This window comes from Macaca thibetana, chromosome 1 (assembly GCF_024542745.1).
Source record: "Macaca thibetana thibetana isolate TM-01 chromosome 1, ASM2454274v1, whole genome shotgun sequence".
NCBI classification, from domain to species: domain Eukaryota; kingdom Metazoa; phylum Chordata; class Mammalia; order Primates; family Cercopithecidae; genus Macaca; species Macaca thibetana.
In genome coordinates, this window is record NC_065578.1 from 76,334,146 (window position 1) to 76,358,281 (window position 24,136).

At 43.2% G+C, this 24,136-nt stretch overlaps 1 protein-coding gene across 3 annotated transcripts in view; it reads left to right on the top strand.

The window, feature by feature from the left end:
* ST6GALNAC5 (ST6 N-acetylgalactosaminide alpha-2,6-sialyltransferase 5) overlaps nucleotides 1-24,136 on the top strand; it is a 190,188-nt gene that overhangs the window by 147,093 nt on the left and 18,959 nt on the right. For all 3 annotated transcript variants that reach the window (XM_050805149.1, XM_050805158.1, XM_050805168.1), the window contains exon 3: nucleotides 19,814-20,223. In XM_050805149.1, coding sequence (XP_050661106.1) covers nucleotides 19,814-20,223 — 410 coding nt within the window. The remainder of the gene's footprint in view (nucleotides 1-19,813; nucleotides 20,224-24,136) is intronic.

The window sequence follows — 24,136 nt, forward strand, 5'->3', positions numbered from 1 at the left end:
AAACAAAAGGATCATGGAGTAGATCAATTTTGATCAGAAAATGTCATGAGGAAAGGTCTGAGCCAGGCGCGATGGCTCACGCCTGTAATCCCAGCACTTTGGGAGGCCGAGGCGGGCGAATCACAAGGTCAGGAGATCGAGACCATCCTGGCTAACACGGTGAAACCCCATCTCTACTAAAAAAGTGCAAAAAATTAGCAGGGCACGGTGGTGGGTGCCTGTAGTCCCATCTACTCAGAAGGCTGAACCAGGAAAATGGCTTGAACCCGGGGGGTGGAGCTTGCAGTGAGCCGAGATCGCACCACTGCACTCCAGCCTGGGCAGCAGAGCAAGACTCCGTGTCAAAAAAAAGAAAAAAAGAAAAAAAAGAAAGGTCTGGAACATGGGTGCATCTGTAGCCACACGGGATCCTTGGGTAGCCAGGAGGCTGTGGTGGGGTGACAAGTTGGGGGTCACATGGGAAGGAGGCTTGGAAGAAGAAAGTGAGAGAAGGGGGTCAATGGAAAGACATAGGTCAGTGGGCTCACAGTGTCCACTGTGCTGGGTCATCAAGGCCCACTCAGGCTCCCTCCTTCCTGCTGCCCCTCCTCCAGGCAGTCTTCTCCCCTGCAGCTACAGGGCCCCTGCAGCCAGGCCACAGAGACCCACCTACCCTCCACAGGCAGGAAACATGAACACAGGCAGGTCAGCTCAGTCTTCTATTACAAAGCTCACATACGTAGGGAGACCCAGTCTCATCCAGGGCTGATTTCAGGAAAGAAGATTATTCTTCAAGATTTTCTCTTAGGAGGCAGCACCACAAAATGGAAGGGGAACTGACTGTAAGTTCTAACCTGAATTCTAGTCTTGGCTTTGGCAGTAACTCACTGGGTGACCTTGGGCAAGCTCCTTCGCCTCCCAGGGCTTCTCTTTCTTCTATGGCACTTATGTGGTTTATTTTAAAGGTCGTGCATGCTATCTTTGACCTGTTTGCTGCCATTTTCACTGGAAAAAAAGAGCCCTGGGAGATATGATTAAGGAGAGACTCCTGGCCTGTTAGCCAGGGGAGCCCTCCTGCCCAGACCCTGTAAGCACTCTGGATCAGCCTCCGCTCCTCTTATGTTAATTTCCTCCTCTTTCTCACCTATCCTGCTGTCTCCATATAAGGGCACAGCACGGCCAGTTGCATTTAAAATTGCCTTCTAAAAGGCACACACATGCATCCTGGCTGGGCAGCCTTTGTGTGGAGCTGGGACTGATTCATCTCAGGGGCCCAATTCCAGCTTTTGCACTGGCTTGTGGAGGTGTCACTGAGAAGGGTTCAGAGGGCTAAGCTTACCAGCCCTCCAGAACCGGGGAAACGTAGCCTTGGCTACACGTGCCAAGCAGCAGCATAACATGCGGGGCTCTGCAAAGTCAGCAGAGAAAGGATGGCAGGTGTCAACCACTGCACGTATTTTACTTATTTATTGATTTACAGTCCATCTTCCCAGTTTGTATGTAGCCTCCTTCATAGTAGAGATTCAGCCTCGTTACCTGTCTCTGGTATCCTTAGCCTGCAGAATGGTGCCTGGAACATAGTGGACCACTAAGGAACACTTTTTGAATGAATGAATGAATTAATTAATTAATTAATATGTGTTGGGTACAAGTGTTGTGCTGTGGAACACACTCCTGGAGTCTGGCTCCTGCCCCACAGGCTTGTCTCTAAACTGATGAAGAGCAAGGCAGGCATTAGGCACAGTGGTTCCAGTCATCAGCGGCCCAAGAACATTATCCCCAGTGTAGGTGCTCCCCCCAGTTGATGGGAATCTGGGAGAGGTGGTACTGACAAGAGAGTTTCTTCACCTCCACTCCAAAGACAGAAAGCAATGAATGTTAATGACAGAGGCAAGCAGCAGGCGCCAGTGCCAGCTCCACTGCTCAGTGCTTCTGGATCCTTTCATGGTTCTGTAATGTACTCAATCCCCAAAGGTATATCTCCTGCCTTCTAATCACTTACAACAAAATACATGTTGCCCTTTACACCGAAGATAAATTGAAACGTGTTCAGGTTCCCTTCTACCTGGGTTTATGACCCAGTCTCAGAGCACCTACGTTTGGGGGCAGGGGTGAAGTATACTTTCCCATTGGCCTCTTCCAGTTGCTGGAAGTGTGAGCTTACGATGGGTGACCATTTATTGAGCGTCTACTCTGTGTGTTGAAAACTGTGCCAAGCTCTGTAAGTAAGACAACATCCCAAGGCAAGGCGACTGTAACCTCCTGAAAGATGCTGGCAAACAAACCACCATTATAATTGAATTGGAGTCATTCAGGGCAGAGATGGTGGAGGGCTGGACTGAGGAGCACAATGGGAACTGGGAGATGCAGAGTTGAGAGAAATTGAGTGTTATAAGACTTAATGGTTGATTTGTTGCAGAGAAGGAAATAGACGGTTTTTGTGACTCCCAGGTTTCTGGCATGGGCAGCCAGGAGAGGTTGCGACCTTCACTGCATGGAAGACAGAGTGGCAGATCTGGGGAGACTGAAGTTGAGTTCAGCTTTAGATGTGTTGGTGGTGATGTTCTGATGTACCATCCAAGTGGAAAAGTTCATTAGGAAGTGGAATTACTTAATACCAGGTATCATTCAATGAATGGGGGAGTTTTATTGTTTTTAGTATTTTTAACTTCAATTATGTTTTAGAGAGGCATGTCCTCTTTGTGTTTGACAAAACACTGATTTGCAGTTCTGGTATCCCTCCTGAGTAAGTCTTATTTTTGAGATAAACATCACATCAGCCCTGAGTGCAACTAAAAATGAGCTGGGCCAGGGCAGTGGGGACTGCAGTCTGTCAAGGCTCTGTATTTAACAATGCCTTTCTCCAGTGGCCTCTGCCCTGTACCTCCCACACTGTCAGCTCTAAAGGATATTTAGTCCTTGCAGCTTCAAATTCTTTAACCCTTCTTTGGCCTCTCAAGACAAGCCCTGGGTGTCACCGAAACCTCAGGCATGTCCAGAAACAAGCACAAAAGAACAATGTGACCGCTTCTGCTTAACCTGGCCAGAGCAATTCACTAAGCTTTGCACCTGAAAAACTGAAACAAAACTTCCTAGCAAATCAGGTCCCCACAATCAAAGGGTGGAAAATTTCACTGAAGGTTGGAAAAATGATCAGAGCCTCTTCAAAACTTCAGGACATCCACAGACCTCACTGTACTCTTATCGGAATTCAAGCTGGAAGGAAACTTCATAGTCCTCCAAGTGACGCATGAATGAATGGAAAGCTGAAACCCACTTTCTACAGCTTCAGAAATTCATATTGTTATTCATTCAACCAACATTTATGGAGCATCTTTTATATTTAAAACACTTTGTGGGACAGTGTGGGACACAAAGAAAAAGAAAGTTATTCTGCCTCCCCATGAAGTGACATACAAATGGCTGAGTTTGGTGAAGAAATAACTGCAAAGAGTAGTGGGGTTTGCTAATAGCAGTGGAGGAGGTGGAAGCTCCTCTACAGATTAACTCATTGAACCCTCACAGCTTTATGAGCTCGGGTCTAGCATTACCATTATTTTATAGGTGAGTTAACCAAGACACAGGGAAGTTGAGAGATTTTCCCAGAGTCAACAGTTGGTAAGTGATGGGATTTGAACCCAAGCAATCACTATTAAAGACAACTCTGCTGAATAAGTAACCTTTACATGGGACCTGGAATGTTGGGTTGGCTGTCAAAAACTGCAGCTGGGACAGCAGGGAGTGCATTCCAGAGGAAGGCTATTCTAAAGGGAAAGGCAAGGACAGGGTACATTTGGACACGTGGATGGTGGTCCAGTGTGGGCATGTGTAGAGTTCTTGAAATGAACTCTACACATTTTACAATTTTTTTTTTTACATTTTGAAAATAAGCTATAAAGTGGCACTTTTGGAAATGTAGACATCCCTCTTTAGGGAAGAGAGGGTTACAGAAGATCATTGCGTTGGAGTGACATGATCAGAACTGTACTTTAGAAAGAACATATGACTCCTGCACTCTAGCTACTTAGTACAAAAAGTGGAAAAAAAGAGAAAGTTTCTTGGCTTCTGAAACAATGATTGTAGTTGCATTGGCTGCTATCACAAAGGGATCCCCAAACGTGTAATAGCTCCAAAATGACAGCTTTTGTCTTGTTCACATGGTCAAAAAAGTGGGAGTTTCTACTATGTCTCATCCAAACCTGCTGTTTATTTGTGTGAAGTGCAGGGATGGCTGCTAGAATAAGAATAGATAGCAGGAGGGCCAGTACGCCTCCTAGTTTGTTAGGGATAGACCGTAAGATTGCATATGCAAACAAAAAGTATCACTCAGGTTTAATGTGGGGTAGGGTATTTAGGGGATTGGCTAGGGTGATTCAGGGACTTGGTCTCCTTCTGTTCTTTGTCTCTGCCACTTTCTATGTGTGGCTTCCAATGTTACTGTGCCATGCGTATCAACGTGTCAGAAAGGGTAAGACTGGAGGAGACACCTGTTTCTGAAGTTTTCCAATGACCTCTGCTCCCGTTCCATTAGGAGGCACAGGGCTCTCCCGAGAGGCATGGGGACTAGAAACGAAGTCCCTGACTGGGCAGCCACTTACATCTGTGACTCCATACTGTGAAAGGGAAGCATGAATTTTGGTGGAAAGTGAGTCATCACCATCATACCTGAGTGAGGAAAGAAAAACATACTTACCCTTCAGCAGTAACTTTTCAAAGTAGTCTGGCACCTCATTTTGAAGCCTGGTTGAGAAATAAGTTTTACGAGCAAATGAGGCTTAAAATAACATAAGCACAGTCCCGTTTAGCACCAAAGCTTATTTGTCTAAATTATTGTTGAAGGCTCCAAATTGATTTTATACTTTCCTACCTAAGTGAACAAAACTTAATTTAAGCTATTCTTGATGACTTAGGATCACCATTATGAATGTCATTTATGGGAATGCAGTGTGTTGTATACCAGCAGCTTCTGAGTGGTGTGGAAATGTTAGTTCCTGGGCTGAACGCCTCCCGAATTCTAGGCTGCTCACTAAGTCCCTTTGTCAATCTCTTGGGTCCCTTAGAATTTTTACAGTCACTGTGTGTTCTCAATACCTCCAATTTCTATGTTTTTCTGCTTTCTGATTTCTTCTGCCATTTTTATTATTTACTAACCCATTTATGTAGGTTTTCTTTTTTCTTCTTTAAGACTCCCCAGGCCGGGCGCGGTGGCTCAAGCCTGTAATCCCAGCACTTTGGGAGGCCGAGACGGGCGGATCACGAGGTCAGGAGATCGAGACCATCCTGGCGAACACGGTGAAACCCCGTCTCTACTAAAAAAATACAAAAAACTAGCCGGGCGGGCGAGGTGGCGGGCGCCTGTAGTCCCAGCTACACAGGAGGCTGAGGCAGGAGAATGGCGTAAACCCGGGAGGCGGAGCTTGCAGTGAGCTGAGATCCGGCCACTGCGCTCCAGCCCCGGCGACAGAGCGAGACTCCGTCTCAAAAAAAAAAAAAAAAAAAAAAAAAAAAAAAAAAAAAAAAAAAAAAAAGACTCCCCAATCCTCTTTTCTTTCCAGTCCTTCCACTGATTTTGTTTTGCATATTATGGTGGAAAGAGCATGCACATATGTGGGAGTGGCTTTGGCCTCAGTACTGACACAAGCTGTGCCGCAGAAACTATGACCTTGATCAATTTAACCCCGAGCCCCTGTTTCCTCAATATAAACTAAGGTGGTGATATGGATCTTACAGGCTTACATTGGGATTAACTGAGATGCTAGTAATAATACAAAAATTCATCTGTAAAAATTGATAGTCATTATGACTGTTATTTTGGCACTTGGACTTGGTTTCTATTGTCATCGTCAATAGAAATAGAAAGAGTTCATAGGACTCCAGGGAGTTGGAATCCAGACACGAACAGGGGAAGAGCTAGAATGCTCGAGACATCTCTACAGAGTGGACAGCTAAAGCCATGAGTCAGGCTTCTGAAAGTCTCCAAGAGGTTATAGATCTACTAATGTGCTTAAGCAGAATCTAAAGAAAGGTCTGATATAAATGGATGAAGCCATAAGAGGAATATCAAGAAAAGAAGACTGGATAAAAATGTTCCCTGTTTCTAAGAAAAGAAGAAGTTTTCTAAACCTTGAAACTCTTTTAAGCTATCAATCCTATCTGCCTTCATTCACTCCCAGCCTTCTTGAAGGAGCAGGGGGCCTCCATCTCTTCTTGCTAGGAATCTGCTTCTTGTATTTTACAATTCCTTGCCAAATCTGGGCAGAGTCAGCGGAGTGAAGGCAGTTGTGTCTGGGCAGTCTGCCTAACAGGTTCCATTATATAAACAGTAGGTGCTTAATAACTTGCATTGTGCACATAAAAGGGAAAAAGAAGAAAATGTGAATTTTCACTGCTACAGAGCAAACCATTCTGTGGCCCCAGAGGATGCATCATGTTTAGCAAGATTAACGCAGGTGGCAAAGCGCCTCCCCAGTGGGTATATCACAGCTAATGTCCATCAATGGTTAGCAAATGAGTAGACGGTGCCTGTGTCAATAATCCTGTTTCTACCCTCATGCTTTATTTATTTAACTAATGGCTGCCTCACTGGTAGCTCATCAAGATGGTGTTTACTGAGCTTGGCAAAGTGAAAAATTATGATTTTGTTTACTCATGTGTTTCCAGCTGGGGTGCTGAGTTGTTATCCAGGCAGCTGATGACCGTTCTTCCACTCTCAGAGCCCCTAACACAGGCAGTTCAGTAAACAAACCATCAGCTTGAGAACCAGAGCGTCAACACTGCCACAATCTGGTTATTTGCTATTTGGCAGTCGTCAGTGTCCAGAACCTCAAAGGATGACTCATTCTGGAACCTCCCTTATACTTAGATATTAAAACAAGTATAAGTCAGAATAAGTGTAATCGGTTTAGTTTGAGCTATTCAGTCGTTTTTGAGAAAAAAAATGAGTATTTGCTCCAAATTAAATATTTGATTTGGGATAGATTTGTCTCTTGCTCTATACTCAGGCATGTAAAAATAGAATGAAAACCCAAATAGAAAACCTGAGAGAGGTCATCACTCTGGAATGGTTCTCACACCTGCATTAACTAATTTAGTTACTTGTACAGCAAATATTTAGTGAGTACCTACTGTGTATTAGGTCCTGGGGATATTGTGGTGACTTAAACCCAATACAAACATGAACCTAGTTCTTCAGAACCTAGCAACTTTGTAGGAAAGAGAGACATTGAATCAGTGATTGTCAATATGGTGAGAATTATAAAGGGAGAAACAGGGTGCTACACTAGTCTTGGGAGTTTAGGGAAGGATCCTTGAGAAAGGGATGCTTTGAATGGGAGATGAAGGAGTTCCAAAAATCATAGACAGGGAGAGGCAGAGAGGGTAAGTTTAAATATTATTATCTCAGTTAAGTCACAAAATAACTCTGCGAGGTTGGTATTATTGCTGTGGTTTACAATTGAGGAGACTTGGGTTCCAGAGGAAGCATGTGCAAAGACCTGAGGCCAGACTTTATGAATAGTGCCACCTGGAGCTACAAGGTCGAGCAAAGTCAGTGTGGCTGGAGTAGAGAGGAACCATGAGAGGCATGAGATACAGAGGGACTTGCCAAGGAGTTCCTAATTAAAAGTGCATTTTAGAAAGCCCACTCTGGCTGGTATGGAGAATGGATTGAGGTGGATGTGGGAGGACTGGCTTTGAGGCATGGCAGTGACTGGGTGAAGATGATAGTGAGTTGAACTAGGGGTGGAGTCAGGGGAAGCAACCTGCAGGAAGATAGAAATGATTAAAGTCAACAGACACACAGGAGGTTGGGTCAGCAGGGTCACTGAGTGGCTGGATATGAGGGGAGAGGTACTGGCAGGTTATTCCACAAGGCTCTCTTTATATCTGTAACAATTAAGCCATAATAATACTAATAGCTACTGCTTACTGAGTGTCTACCATAGTCATTTTATAGACGAGAAAACTGACACTGAGAGTAGGGAAGTACCTACCAATAGATGACTGAACTGAGATCTGAGCCCCAGCCTGACTCCCAAGCTAGTGCTCTCTCCACTCTAATGCTACACTTACAATTCTGGTCAATTCAATATTTTTCTCATTTGGTTGACTGAAACCTCAGCTTTTTTTCCCAATTTAATTCAGCTATATTTACGACTCCAAGTTCTCATAATTCTTTTGCCTTTGACCATTAATTCTCAGTTATCCTCCAGATTTCGAGCCATGCTATGTTTATCTTAGGGACATTTCAAACAGCGGAGGCCAAAGAAGCCAGTCTCGTGGAATCGGGCTCGTCGGGCCACATTAAATATCACCTCACTCTAATGAAAATGCAGCTCTTTGTTTGTTCTAATGAGCGCAGGGGGCCTTTATGTCCAATCTCTTCCTAGAGGAAGTAATTGCATACGAGTGACCTTTGAAGGAAATCACATCAGGGAGTTATTTGAAGGCACTGAGGTGAGCCAGTGTGTAACATCAACCAATGTACTAGCGTCCCAGAAAAGAAACAAATAGGCTTGTCCCACTGACAACTCGTCCATGCCCCCTTTGGACAGAGGAAAATCATCTACTGCTTGCTGAGAACGTGAGGCACTGAGGCACAGAGCTTTCTTTAACTATTTCTTGAACACCTGCTGTATGCCGTGCACTGTGCAGAATCGCCGCCTCATGGTGCTCCTGTGGCAGGGAACAGACAATGCAGAAATTAAAAAAAAATTTTAAATCATTAAAGATTTTGATAATTACCAGGAAGGAAACAAATTGGGTCATGAGAGGTGGCAAACTGTACCTCAACTTCCTCATCTAGTTAAAAAAGAGAGAATAGTGGAATTTGCCTCTCGGGGCTGTCTTCAGGACTAGGTTAGATAGTGTAGGTATTGGGCTCGGAAGAGGTCCTGGCACATTAGTTGAACACTTAGTCAGTGTTATGCATGGTTAACATCTTTATTATAGAATAAGTGGGGGAGGCAGTCAGGAAGGGCCTCATGGAGGAGGGGACATTTAAGCTGAGACCTGAGAGATAAGAAGGAACCAAGCTTATGAGCAACTGGGAAAGCAAAGGCTGGAGACCAGAGAAGGAATGCCTACTGTCTCCCAGGAACAGAAAGAAGAGGGAAATCAGCCAGGCCAGAGAGTAGAGAGTAGGGTGGGGAGTGAAATGGGTGAGGGCCATGAGGCAGACAAGATCCCAACCAGGTAATTAACTCAGTTTTATTCTATAAGCAAGAGAAGGGAGTGGTGTGGGCTATGCTTTGAAACCACACTCTGGCAGGCGTGCAGAGAATGAACTGAAGGGTGAAAGCTGCAAGACAAAGAAGGAGAATTACAAAGTCGAGGCACCAGAGGGAGGGTGTTAGGCAGAGGGTAGCGACCTTGTTGGTGGCACAGTATTAGTTTCTTAGGGCTACCAGAACAAATTATCACAAATCGGCTGTGCTAAAACCACAGAAATTTACTCACAGTTATGGAGGTTAAAAGTCTGAAATCAAGGTGTTGGCACAGCCTTGTTCCCCTTCAAGCTCTAGGGAAGGATACTTCCTTGCATCTTCCAGGTTCTGGTGGTTGCCAGCGAATCCTCCACGTTCCTCACCTGCTAGACGCATCATCTCCCCAGTCTCTGCCTCTGCCATCAAGTGGTGTTCTCTCTGTGTGTCTCTGGGTTTTGTGTCTCTTCTTATAACTTCACCAGTGACTGGATTGAGAGCCTGCCCTCATCCAGTATGACCTCACCCTGACTTACATCTCAATTACACCTGCAAAACCTCTGTTTCTAGATAAGACCATATTCACAGGTACCAGAGTGTAGGGCTTCAACATAGCTTTTGAGGGAGGCAGAAAACCTACAACAGAAAGTTGAGTCTTGACTGTCCCACCTCTAAGGGGCTGTGCTGGCCTGACAGTAACCCCCCATGGCCCAGCTTCTGGGGCAAGAAAAACCCCCAGCCATGCACAGAGGTATTCAGCATCTTTCCTGTAATTGGGAGTTGAAATGCTGTGTAGCTATTCCCAGTTGCTTATTCCAAATAAGCAGGCAGGTGGTGGAGAGGAAGGCAGCCCGCTGTGTGAGGGCAGCATATTAAACAAGGAATGTTCCTCCTTATTTATCTGTTTCCTTAAAACCACTTACACTTTTAGGTTGCAACTTAAGTGTACTATTATTTAATGATTCCTTTTCCGTGAGTACCCAGTGACTTTGAACAGTCTATGAATACAGGTGGATTGTCTTGGATTTTTGGAAGTGAGGAGACTTGGGGTTCATCCCAGATGCTATCTTTTGTGTATGGTTTTGGACAAATCCCATAGCCCCATGAGCTTCGGCTTCTTCTGTAAAATGAGAATGTTGGCCCAGCCCAGTGCTTCTCAACCTTGAGGATGAATCAGAAGCACCTGGAGGGCTTAGGAACACACAGATTGCTGGGCCCCATCCTGGAGCATCTGATTCAGAAGGTCTAGAGCAGTGCCTGAATATTCGCATTTCTGGCAAGTTCCTAGACTTTGTTGTTGCTACTGGCCTGAGAACCACACTGTGAGAATTACTGGCCTAGATCATCTCTGAGATTTCTGCAACAATATTATTCCATGAGTCTATGAAACTCATTTTAATGTAAATGACTAGGTGAAGTGAATTTTCTAACCTTAGCTAACAAAATTTGGATTCAGTATAAAAATATGTCTCAGCTACTGCTCACTCTATTTTTCACTTTGGGTTTATCTCTCTAGACTTAAGAGTGTTGTACAGAGAATAGAAAAAGAGATGGGCCATTTAAACAACACCCTTAAGTGTAGAGAGGTACCCAAATTTTGCTAGGTAACATTAGAAAATTCACTTCATCTCCTGTGTCTAGTGGGGCCTCCACATACAAGGCTCCCAGAGAAGTCAGCTGAATGTTGGCTCAGAGCTCAATAGAATCACTTAGCTTTAGTCGCACTTATTTAGGGTGGAGGGTGGGGCACAGTAGATGCAATTGAAAACCTGAGAATAATGGCATAAATAAGCCCATGAAAAGATGTTCATCATTAGTCACTCAGAAAATGCAAATCAAAAGCACAATGAGGTACTTCTTTTCACCCATTAGAATAATCAAAAGAGACAGTACTAAGTGATGACAAGGATGTAGAGAATTGGAACATAGTGGGTGGGAATGTAAAATGGTGTAGTCACTTTGGAAAGAAGTTTAGCAGTTTTTCAAAATGTTAAACAAAATTGTCATATGACCCAGTAATTCCCCTGCTAGACATCTATTCAAGAAAAAATGAAAACATATGTCCACATACAAATTTGTATGCAAACGTTTATAATACCATTATTCACAATAACCGAAAAATGGAGACAAATCCAATGTACATCAAGTAATGACTGAATAAACAAAATGTGGTATGGACAAAACTAAAGTACTGACACATGCTAGACACATATGTATATATGTACAAGATGATGCAGAATTTTGATGAACCTCAAAATTATTATGCTAAGTGACAGAAGCAAGACACAAATGACTATATATTGTATTATTCCATTTATGTGAAATGTCCAGAAAATGCCAATCTTTAGAGACAAAAAGTAGATTAGTGGTTGCCTAACGCTGGGCATGGAATGGAGAGTGACTATAAATGGACATGAGATTTCTCTTCAGGATGATGGAAATGTTCTAAAATTAGGTCATGGTGATGGTTGCCCAACTCTGTAAATATACAAAAAAAAAATTTTAATTCATGTTTTAAATTGAGGGATTTTATGGTTTGCAAATTAATCTCAATAAAGCAGTTAAAATAATTTTAAAAATAGAATGGAATTAAATTTAAAAAACTAATGGGATTTCCTGCATCTCCCTCTGAAGGTCATTTAGTGCTGAAGGTGGTTATGACATATGCAGATTCCAAATATTGGGCTTTAGAAAATATTATTCTAGTTACCCAGTGAGAAAATAGCAGGAACTGCTTACTGGAAGAATGGGGACACTTAAATACAATAAACACATCTATTTCACACTCGTTATGTGCCAGACACTGTGGTGAGTGCTTTACATGGCTTATCATTCACTTCCTCTTTGCAAAGTGTATTTGTTGAACGCTATGTGCTGGGCACTGTCCTTGGTGCTGAAGATACTGTGTGAACAAGACAAAGTCCCTCCTTTCAGGGAGCTTAAACATGTAGACATATAAAGATTATTTTATGTAGTGATACATGAATTTAAACAAAAACCTGGATAATGAGAGGTAGTTATAGTAGGTGGGAAAGGGGACTAGTTTAGATTGAGTGGTCAGGGAAAGCTTCCCTTGGGAGGCTGTCTGAGGTAACACCTGAAGGACGTGGAAGAGTCATCATGCAGACATGAGGAGAAGAGTGGCTTGGGTGGGAGAAATTGCTAACATAAAGTATATCAGACAGCAAGGAGTAGAGAAATGACAGTGTAAGCAAGGGAGAGTTCTTTACAGGATGATGTTGAAAGGATACACAAGGATAGAAGCTGCAGATCTTGAGAGTCATGACACAGAGCTCAGTATAAAGTTTGTCTTTTCATGGAATAGTACACAACCATGAAAATGAAATCATGTCCTTTGCAACAAAAATATGGATACATCTGGAGGCCATTATCCTAAGTGAATTAGTGCAAGAACAGAAAACCAGATGCCACATGTTTTCACTTATAAGTGGGAACTAAGCATTGGGTAGTCATGGACATACAGATGGCAAAATAGACACTGGAGACTACTAGAGTGGGGAAGGACTCATAGGGGCAAGAGTTGAAAAAGCTATTGAGCATTATCCTCACTATTGGTGATAGGATCATTCATGCCTCAAAACTCAGTATCACACAATATACCCATATAAAAAATCTGCATGTGTACCCCTGAATCCAAAATAAAAGTTGAAATTATAAAAATAAATATAAAAATAAAGTTTGGTTTCTTATTCCAAAAGCAATAAGAAGCAAACAGTAAGATCTAAGCAGACGAGTGACATAATCTGATTTACATATTAAAGGGGATCCTGGGATCTACACAGGAACAGAAATATAAAAGATGGAATAAAAGAAGTGAACTTAAGAGCTAAGAGTGCTGCAAGAACTACAAGACAATGGTGGCTTAGATGAAGATGGTGGCAGTAGGGACGGTGAGAAGTGGTAGGATCAGGGGCATATGTAGTAGGATAGACCCAATAGGATTGTATGAGTTGTAAAGGGCAGAGAAAAAGAGGTATCAAGAAAGATCCTTGAATTTGGGCTTGAGCACCTGGGTAGAAGGTGCACCATTACTTGAGATGGCAAAACTTCCCTTTGAGTTTGACTTTACTATCTTCACGTCACAGATTAAAAATGGGGCTCAGAAAAGCTAAGCAACTTTGCTCCAAATTATCTATCTAATGAGTGGAAGAAGCAGAGTCAAAGCCAGTGACTCAAGAAAACTATCTTCTAAACCACTCAGTACTGCCTTCTGCCCGCAGATTTCTTGCATCCTTAGCCAGCCAGTAGATGGAAATCAGATGAGGTGGCATTCACTGGGTGGAGACAGGAAGACTTCTTGGCAGTGAAGGCTGGTGGGTGGGCTTGTCATTGAACAAAAAAGAAAGGAACAACTTGGAAGAGTAACATTTTCCTAGTGAATCACATTAAATAATCAGCATGGCTTATACCCAGTGTCAGCCTGAACTGAGATTGACAGCTAATAAAAGCATAGTAATTACAGAAAAACATCAGATTGGAAAGTGCAGAGATTCTTGAAACACCTGAAGCCATTTAATATGTCTTATGTTTGCTCCAGACCAACAGGCAGCTCCCAGAGCAAGACCGGTCTCATTACTGAGCTAATGGACATTGTGCTGTGAGGTACTTTTCCCTCTGCCAAATAAATCAGAATTTTAAAAACGGAAGCCTGATATTGCCATACTGCAAATGTTTGCAAGGACATCGCTGAGTGGTTTAGGTGTCAAGTTTAATTTGAGTTGGCCTGGCCTATTCTCTTAAGGAAGGCTCCAGAGGCATCAGCTAGGTCACAGGGAGAATTCCTTCTGCTCTTGCTCTTCAGGCTGTGACAGATACCAGACCTTGATACCCTGAGCACGCTTCCCAAGAAGGGATTGCTCCTGTCGTCACAGCCCAAAGGAGTTAGTTGTGATGAAAGTTGTCATGCTTCCCTATTCCATGATGTTAGGTTTGTTTGGGGATTTTGTTGATGATGGTGCTGGTGCTGGTTTTTTTTGTTGTTGTTGTTGTTGCTGGGGGCAGGTGGGGGTGATGGAAGGAGAAACTCATTCACACATTCTAAAATATTCATGAGTCCTCCTCTAAACTGCAGATAGTGTCTTAGATTCTGGGATGATGGCAAATACCTAAAATTATCAAAGAACAAAAGAGACAGCAAAAATAAAATGGTAAGCTCTGAGTGTGCATGCGTGTGTGTTTCTGCACACTCTCTCTAGAGACCTGCCTCCCACTGGCTCCTGTACAGCATGCTGCTCCTGGGGGCCCAGGCTGTAGCCTTGAGCATCAGCAGCCTGGAGAACAGTCACTCCTCCATGTGCTGTGCATTTTCCTGGGCATTCTTCACCTCACAACAGCTCTAATGACCTTGGCATCAAGCTCTTACTGGGGATTAATAACTGGCTGGGCTTAATGGCCCTTACTGTGTCCTGGGCCATTTTCCCAGCCAGCCATTAATTCCAGGCAGTGCCCTGGACTCTGGTCATTATGGTTCCCTGGGCTGAGACGCTGCCCAGTGGCAAATGGCCGCAGCCTCCTCTGCAGACAGAGGTTTCCATAGCCCACCACCCTTTCTCTTTGTGGCATCTTTACCAAGGCCTGGGGTTTACAGACAAGTGATTGGTTATGGCACCACATTATATCTACTTTGTATGTGACAGGAGGTAGGTTTTGCAGAGGATAGATAAGGCAGGAGGTTGGGTTTCATTCACTCATTTATCCATCCACCTATTCAGTATTAATTAAGTGATTTTTTTAATGAGTCAGGGTGGAAGAGAGACTACTAAGCTAGGAGTGAACTAAGATAGAGACCTATGTTTCCTAAGAAGGAACAGAGTATCTCACCAATGAGGCTTTAAGGAAAATGTTCCAAAGAATGGAGGAGGCTGAACACTATGAGGAAGAAGTCAGAGAGGAGGCCTTGCTCGGCAGAGAGCCCGCTGGAGCCACCTCCCCTCTTGTGTCCTCGGCAGTGCATCATCTCCCAGGCCTACGGGCAGAGCTTCAAGTTCACCTCCCCGTGTTCCACTTAGTGATTCATCAACCCAGCATCTGAATGCTTAAGGGAAGAACATGTAAATATTACGTCAGGAATCTTGACTCACCAAGGCATGAATATTTCCACCCATATCATTAAGATGCTAAAGGTTATAATGGTACTGAGAGTATGGGAGCACGCTTCTCTCAGAGGACTGTACCAAATCATGAGAAACACAGTCACACAATTTGTACACTTTTTCGCCATTCTGCCTTCTAAAGTATCATCAGTCCCCCTGAATACAAGAAACAGACTTCATTTTGTCCTTTGGAAGTGGATCAGGCTTTAGCACATGATCTTCTCAGCTGCTGGAATTGTAACATTATGTTTAGAACAGCTATTGTCATTTTATTGGCACCCCTTACCAAAAGCACCTAAGGCATAATTCAGACTTCAATCTTTTTTGCATCGTTTGATGCATCTGCACAACTCAAAGAATGGGTGTTAGTGTCTGAGGTAATCAATACCAGAGCTCAGATTTCTCAGGTAGCAGAAATCATGAGGGTGGCTTTTTAGAACTGGGCTGACCTGGCATGTTCTGGTGGTGCCCAGTAATCACAGAGGGTCAGTATGGCAAGGTCAGGAAACTTGGCCTTCTCTGAAAGAGTGTTCAGTTGGCCTTCTGTGGGCAAAGAGAAAGAAAAAGCACCAGGTCCTTGGAAGACCCCGAAGGCGATGTGCTTCACCTGCTAACCAGTCTCTGTTCTGAGAATCGAAGCAGAATAATTAATTAAGGGGAAAGAGATGCTTCTGGGACCTTTCTTCAGAATGTTTTCCCTAGTAATAATGACTATAATAAAATTATAGATCAAACCGGAAAATTCAGGATAATTCTAGGTGAGCATGATGAGAAAAAGCAGCTTCCCATGGCCTTAGGGTCCACTGGGATGAATTTACAAAGCAACCTTATTAAGCAAATGTGCTGAGTTACACAGAACCTCAGGGGTGTATTAAGTCCTCAGTGACAGTCTTTAGAATGAATGAACAAATCAATGTTGTCTGGCCACAAGTATTTAGTGTCAAAGTCAGTCCTGCCATGCTCCACTGTCAACCCTCTATCAACTCTTTGCAGTCAACTGTAGTCTGTATTTCCTCAATCCAACCACAATCAGACTCTGTCACTTCTGTTCAGCTGAGACTATTTTGGCCAAAGTCATCAAATCCAAAGCCCACTCCCCAAGTCTTGTCCTATGACACTGTTGACTACTTGCTCCTTTTTAAAATCGTCTCTTCTGCTGGTTTCCATTACGTAATCCTTTCCTGGTTGTTCTCCCACCTCTCTGGCTCTTCTGAATAGGCTTAAATGTTCCCTCCTCTTTGGTCTCATGGCCCCTTGTGCCTAATTGCATTATAGCACTTACAGCACAGTCCTGTCATGGTTTTTCTGGGGGCACCCTCAACCTAGACTGTATGTTTTGGTTTTTTTTGTTGTTTTTTTTTTTTCGAGAAGGAGTCCCGCTCTGTTGCCCAGGCTGGAGCACAGTGGCACAGTCTCGGCTCACTGCAAGCCCTGCCTTCCAGGTTCATGCCATTCTCTTGCCTCAGCCTCCCAAGTAACTGGGACTACAGGTGCCCACCACCATGCCCAGCTAATTTTTTTGTATTTTGCATAGAGATGGGTTTCACTGTGTTAGCCAGGATGGTCTCGATCGCCTGACCTCGTGATCCACCCGCCTCGGCCTCCCAAAGTGCTGGGATTACAGGCATGAGCCACCACGCCCAGCCGACTGTATGCTCTTCTATTGTGTTATTAAGGTTGGTGCAAAAGTAGTTGTGGTTTGGGGCATGCTTTTAATGGCAATTAGTTTTGCACTAACCTAATATCTGTAGCACCAGGTTCAGTGCCTGGTACATAATAGGAATTTCACCATTGAATAAATTATCATGGAACTCTTCCCTCTTCATCATTTATGTATGGGATGTGCAAGTAAAATAAGGGAAAGGAAAGTTAAGCATTTCCTCCATTTTTTGGCCACTGAAAATGCCTCTCATCCCAACAGTTCGCCCAGGGATTCAGGACTCCTTACTCCAGGTTTCGGTAGTTTTCTGAGGGGAACAGGGGTCACCTTCTGGACATCTGGAATGTGGTTCTTCCTGAAGAAGGTTTGGTCTCAACCACATTTCAGCATCATGTACTTAATGTTGTAGTTAGATGAATCTATTTCAAATGATCCTCAAAGGAATGGAGGTATTTGGTAGAAGATTCTTGTCACTTTACTGCATCCCCTGAGCCCAGTGTCCTCAGAGTGGTAACAACACTACTGATTAAAACATAGCATCACTGTGTTTCTAAGAGGGAGGAAAGAGGCAGGGAGGTGAGAAAACATCCCATCACACTGATTCTGCTTATTCTGCTGTACTACTGTGTTGTCATAACGGTGAATCCCTTTGTCTCTGCCGTCGGGGTTTTGAGGCTCAAATTTCAACACTGCCACCGCCTTACAGTGTGATCTTGAGCAAATTGCTTCATTTTTCTATCTTTCAATACTCTCATTTGTAAAATGAGAGCAATAATATAGTATCTCAGAGTATTAGTTGAATGATTAATGCAATTATATTTATAAAAAATCAGAACAGTGCCTAACACAGTTGTGGCCGAAAAGCACTCAATAAATATTAGCTGATTGGCCACTGTTTTCCTTTGTGCCCCCAGCTTTGCTGAGTTCTCAACAGCCCCTTACTCAGACTTCAGCAGGGCCTCCTGTCCTCATACTGTGTCACACTGTATTGTCCTCCTTTACTGACCACTGTCCCTCACTAAAGTGTAAGCTTTCAAGGCTGTTTGCCCCATTTTTGCATTCTGACTGCCTAGCACAGTGCCTGACATGTAAGAGTAATTAGATGTTGGGGGAATTATGAAAATTTGCAATGGTAGAACCTCCATTTCATAAGCCCTGCATCAATTATAAACCCTAAGTGTTCAGTGCTGATATCATGAGTACTTATTGTACAATTACTTTATGGACCCCTGCATTCTCTTCTAAATGGGTGATAGGGAACACTGGACAGGAGCAAAAGGCTCCACACTGACCAATAATCCTGATAGCACCTATCATTTATTGAATGATCTCTGTGACAATCCTATGCTAAAGGTTCAATCACATGCAGTTGCTATTTTTGCAGGCCAAATATTGGCAGTTTCAAAGGGCTCAATCTAATACTGTATGTATCTTAATTTTTTTTATTCTACCATAGTAGAGTGAGGTTTTAACCTCAGTTAGAGATGAGAAAACTGAGACTTGTCAAGGTTAGTGACTTGCCAAGGTCCCATAGCTAGTAGGTGGTGGAAGCAAGGCTGGGCCCATCCCAGATGCAGCTCAAAGCTACATCCCAGAGCTGATGCTTTGAGGCACCACAAGGCGAGGGAAGCTGGCTGCCCTGAGGTGCTCTCAGTGTAGTTCTGAAGACACAGCCATGTCTCAGGAAACTCCCAAAGTAAACACAAAGCTGAATATATGCAGTACTAAGTTGGATTCAATTTCCTGAGACAGTGAAGGAAGCCAGCGTGTCCTGTTCAAAGTTAACAGAGAAGGGCATAGGCTCTGGAAAAAGTCTAACAATGCAACATGCCCTCAGAACATCTTGATTGTCATTTTCTTGTACATTTTCTGGCCTTGGCTTCAGGTCCTAATTACATTATCTTCAAACAGCAACTAGAAATATTGCTCATTAAACATGAACACGGGAATGTTTAATTTGTTAGGATGTAGGTGTTTTGAAAGCAAATCATTGGTTCAGGGCATTGAACTGAGCGCTGCCATTGGAGTTGTCTTTGGTGAACACCATGTCCCAGCCAGAACTTCGCCAGGATGCGTATTCACTGCAGATGAGAGAAGAACCTAGGCCCTGCAATTCCTAGATGAGGTCTGTGCCTCTGAGCTTGAGGCTTTCTTTATGTTTACGAAAATGGGACAACTGAGTTTCTCTTCCTCATCCGTTAAAATAGAAGAAGCAATCCTAATTGTCATTTCAAAATTATGGCCTCTAAGGAGTTACAATCAGCATGTCATTTCCCATATGATGCTTAGTTGATGTTTATTTAGGATAAACATATTTGTACAGCATCCAAGAATTCTAATCAGTGTTTAACTTTCAATAAGGTGAGTTAAGAGCATCACAACTAGTTTCACAGCAATTTGCAGGATAGTCTTTGCTTCAACTTGGGAGTAACTTTGGACTCAAAAATACCTAGTTTTGAAAGCTAAAAGCACGACTTTATTACTTGCTAGGAATACAGGGCAACTTTGGACAAATTTGTTAACATCTGTATGCTTGAGTATCTTCATCTGTAAAATGACCATGAGAGCAACCTTGCTGGGTTGATGTGTCGATTTGGTTATTTAATATCAGTAAAGCCCTTAGTCCAGTGTTTCACAGATCGGTGCTAACTCCCTTTTGCTCTTGTCCAGTGTTCCCTGTCACCCATTTGGAAAAGAACACTAGGGTCCATAAAGTAACAGCAGAAGGGATATACTCTGACATGACGGGGAGGAGAGGAGAGATGGGTGCCCTTCTCCCAAGGCAGGGAAGTAGCCTGCTGGTACTGAGTGAGGGTTAAGCCCTTTGCCCCTGACAGTGTCCTTCTCCCCCTGCCTTCCAGCCCCTGAAAATGCACTGCAGGGACTGTGCCCTGGTGACCAGCTCAGGGCATCTGCTGCACAGTCGGCAAGGCTCCCAGATTGACCAGACAGAGTGTGTCATCCGCATGAACGACGCCCCCACACGCGGCTATGGGCGCGACGTGGGCAATCGCACCAGCCTGAGGGTCATCGCGCATTCCAGCATCCAGAGGATCCTCCGCAACCGCCACGACCTGCTCAATGTGAGCCAGGGTACCGTGTTCATCTTCTGGGGCCCCAGCAGCTACATGCGGCGGGACGGCAAGGGCCAGGTCTACAACAACCTGCATCTCCTGAGCCAGGTGCTGCCCCGGCTGAAGGCCTTCATGATTACTCGCCACAAGATGCTGCAGTTTGATGAGCTCTTCAAGCAGGAGACTGGCAAAGACAGGTACAAAGGCACAGGGAAGAAGATGCAGGGGAGGGTGAGGATAAGTCATCGTTGGCTGACTCACCCAAAGCAAAGCTTTTGCTACAGGTTTTTGTTGTGGGCTCCACTGCTCATGTCATTGCTAGAGTTCACTTGTAGGGTCCTCTGTGTGACTGGGCTACTCAAGCTGACTTTACAAGGCAAAGTGAAAAGAAGCATGGAGATAATTATATGGATATTTCAGGGCCTTATTTTTGAGGAAGAGGCTACACAGCTACTGGCCTTCATTGGTTAAAAGTGCAATATAACAGTTTTATTGCATTTCAGTTTACTTGCATGAACACTTACCAAAAAAAAAAGTGTGTGGGTTTTTTTTTTCCATCAAAGGCAAACATTTATTTAGTCAACCAATATTTATTGAGTGCCCACTACTTGCTCAGCACTGCTTGGTCCTAGGGAAACAGTCAAACACAAGAGCCCACCCTCCAAGTATATAAAGTCTTGGACACTTACCAAGTAGTAACCAGTGCACTGAGGGTCTTGTGAGGGAAGAAAATGGTGCTGTAGACATGCCCTGGGCCCCAGTCCGTGGAAACCCAAACTGTTAGCTACAACTCCATATTAAGACATGAAATCAATGTAGCGAGGCACTGAAAGATTTTTTTCTAAAGTAATGGGAAGAATGGGATAAAATGGAACAGAGTAGAATAGAAAATATATTATCAGCATTCATCCCACACAGTAAGTTAGGCAAGGTATTGTTTCATGAAACTTTTATTTCGGTTTGATAGAGATGGAGATAGATGGATAGGGATTTCTTCTCCAAGTGATGAAAATGTTCTGAAATTAGTGGTGATGGTTGCACAGTCCTGTGAATGTAAAATAAATATCACTGAATTACACACTTTAGAAAATGAAATTAAAACTGTGTGTGTGTGTGCCTCAATCACGATGTAAAAATGTATTTTTCACTATAGGTTGAAAGATTTTGGAAATTACTGGTCTGGGAGATGAGGAAAATGCTTTCTCAAAAAGATATACATAAGCTGAGACCCAGGGCAACAAGTCTTGGATAAAGTAAAGGATCTGGGAGTGGGAGGGAGAAACCTCCCTGGAGGTCCGGGGAATCAGGTGTGAGAGAACATGCAGTGGGTTGGAGAAAAGCCCCCTGTGGCTGCAGTCAGGAGAACTTGGGGGTGGGGGTGACACAAGGTGAAGAAGAGAGGTGAAAAGACGTCAGCTGGACAAATCTAGGTGAAGAAAGGACAATGAAGAATCAAGGGCCACTAGAGAGTACAGCTCTGGGTTGGAACTCTGGCTCTGTCACTCTCTAGTTGTGAGGACCTGGACAAGTTATCCAATCTTTTAGAGTCTCAGTGACCTTACTGTGAAAAGGGGATAGTGACTACCAATCACTGGAGGGACTGGTCTAATAATCAAATTACCTCATTTCTTTAATTCTAAAACCTGTACTGTTATACATTTATGTTGTAATTTATCCCTCTTACAAAAATTGTTACTGAGTCAATTGCTTATCTTTAAACTAAAGGAGAGTCAGACTTAGTGGTGCATGCCTATAATCCCAGCTACTTGGGAGGCTGAGGCAGGAAGATGACTTGAGCCCAGGAGTTCAAATCCAGTATGAGCAATATAGCAAGATCCCATCTCATAAAATTTTTTTTTAAATAAAGTGATATGATAAATGCAATAAAGAGTATAAAGTAATAAATCCATTATTTGGCTAGCAACTCATTATTAGAGAATAGTCTCAAAGAAAGACTTAAATCCAGTACCCCCAAATTCTTTGTGAAGAAGAGCTAAATAGTTTTTAAATCCTAGAAACCTTGTGACTAGTCAAGGGCTGGCCCAGGCAGGAGTGGGCATGGGTCTGGTGGAGGAAGGAGGAAGAGCTGGCTGTTGGTACTGTGGCCTTTCTCCCTGGAAGGCCCAGCAGACACCATGGGTAGCCCAGCCAGCAGATCACGTTGGGGATTCTGATCATCGCCAGCTGCCACAAAATCCAGTCGTGCATTGACCTTTGCAACTCACAGATAAGAGAGACTGTCACTCATTTGAATGAGTTATTTAATCAAGAAAACATTTTACAAGGAATCAAGAAGGAGGGGAGTTATTTCGTTTCATTTTTTACTTGTTGAAAAATCCGAAATAAGGAGAAACCGTCTCAATGGAAAACACTTCTCTCTTTGTAGTTTAATGGTTGATTGCTAAGTAAGTATTCCTAAAACACTGCCGCAGTGTTAGCTATTTAGTATAATTAAACGTTGTTCTGGACTCCTTAAGAAATCATTTTAAGCTGATAAGTTAGATACTAAGTCATCATACCCTTTGGCCACTCAGGATCTTTAGGAAGCCATCTCACAGTAAGGCATATCCTGCTCACTAAATTCACTAAATTCTGACCAATGAGAAGCTTTTTCTCACCCGGTCTTTCTTCCTGGTCTTCCTGGTTGGTAAGGAGGGAGCCAAAGCTTTGTGGAGGGGCTGGTGGGCCTCTTTCCACAGACGTCCGTCTGCCAGGGTCCACGTAGTCCTACTCAGGGGAATCACACTTATGAATGTGGAGGATGCCAGAGTACACTGCTGCTTCCAGAAACTTTGTGCCTCTTGCCTTCAGGAAACCATCTTAAAGAAGCCAATACTCTATTGACTTAATATTCTTAACCTGTAGCCTGCTCCAAGCTGAAAGAAACAAGTCAGAAATGGCCCTTCGGGACAAAACTATTTCTGTAAATTAAAACCTAAAACATTTAGGGTGTAACGGTATTTCTCAATGCATGCTTCTCTTGAAATCCAACAAAACAGTAGCATCTGATACATAAAGTGCAGAATATCTAACTTGCAGATGTCATGATCAGGACTTTCCTTTTGGGTGAATATTTTGAAGAAATAGAGTCATTTAATGGATTGTGATTGATAGAAGTTTCACCCTCCCTAAAAGTGGAGAAATAAGTGGCTCAGGAACAATCTGCAGTTAAGAAGTATGACAAATGACTTAGATGGCCAAGTGGTATTCTTTGATATTAAAAAGTAACTGTACTTGAAAATAACTTTATAATTGAATAAGGGTACATTAGGAAAATATGATTCAGAACCAATATTATAGTAATTAGATAAAGGAAGCATAAATGAAATAACTGCAGGAAGAATATTTCCATAGAGATTATAAATGAGATTCTGGTGGAGCAGAAAGGCCCTTAATTGTAATTTAGTGTGCACTATAGAATTATCAGCTCAGTGTGTTACTTCATCATATAAAAGAATATCTGATAATTTTCCCTAATAAGCACATGACAGCTCTTCATATTCTTTCATTACAGCTGATTAAGTATAAAAACAGTAGATATTCCTTTGTTAGAAAAAGAGTTCAACAAAGAGTTTTAGAAAGACAGCACAAAATGTTACGTTTCTATAGCACGTGACCCCAAAAGGCTGTTGTTTAGGAAGTCTGGGGAATTTTAAGTGTCACTTTAAAGAACTCTTCACTTTAGTTTCTTTCGTCCTCTACCTTGCATTCTTCTCCCCATTTTACCCACAAAGCCTTTTCCTGTGCAGCCACATCCTCCTGTATTCAGGCTGTGGTTTATGATCTCTACTACATCACATAAAACAGAACCAGAGTTATGGGAGAGTTTCTGCCCCTGGAGAAAGTCCCCCTTCATGTGTCCAATAGCTCTAAAAACAGAGGGAGTATAAGTATGATTCCCAGATTAGGCTTCTGAAGCTGTAAGTGAGCTGTCATCCTCTTCCTGGGTTCCACATCCTCCCAGTTATTCACTCACCCGGATTAGGTCTAGAACACATGGCCAGTGCATTGTCATGGCCCATAGGTGAAAACAGCCTCTAACTTAAGGGAAGCCACTTCCTCTTCTTGCTCTTTGCCATTCAGTCAGCTGTACTCCGTCCCAGCTCCTTC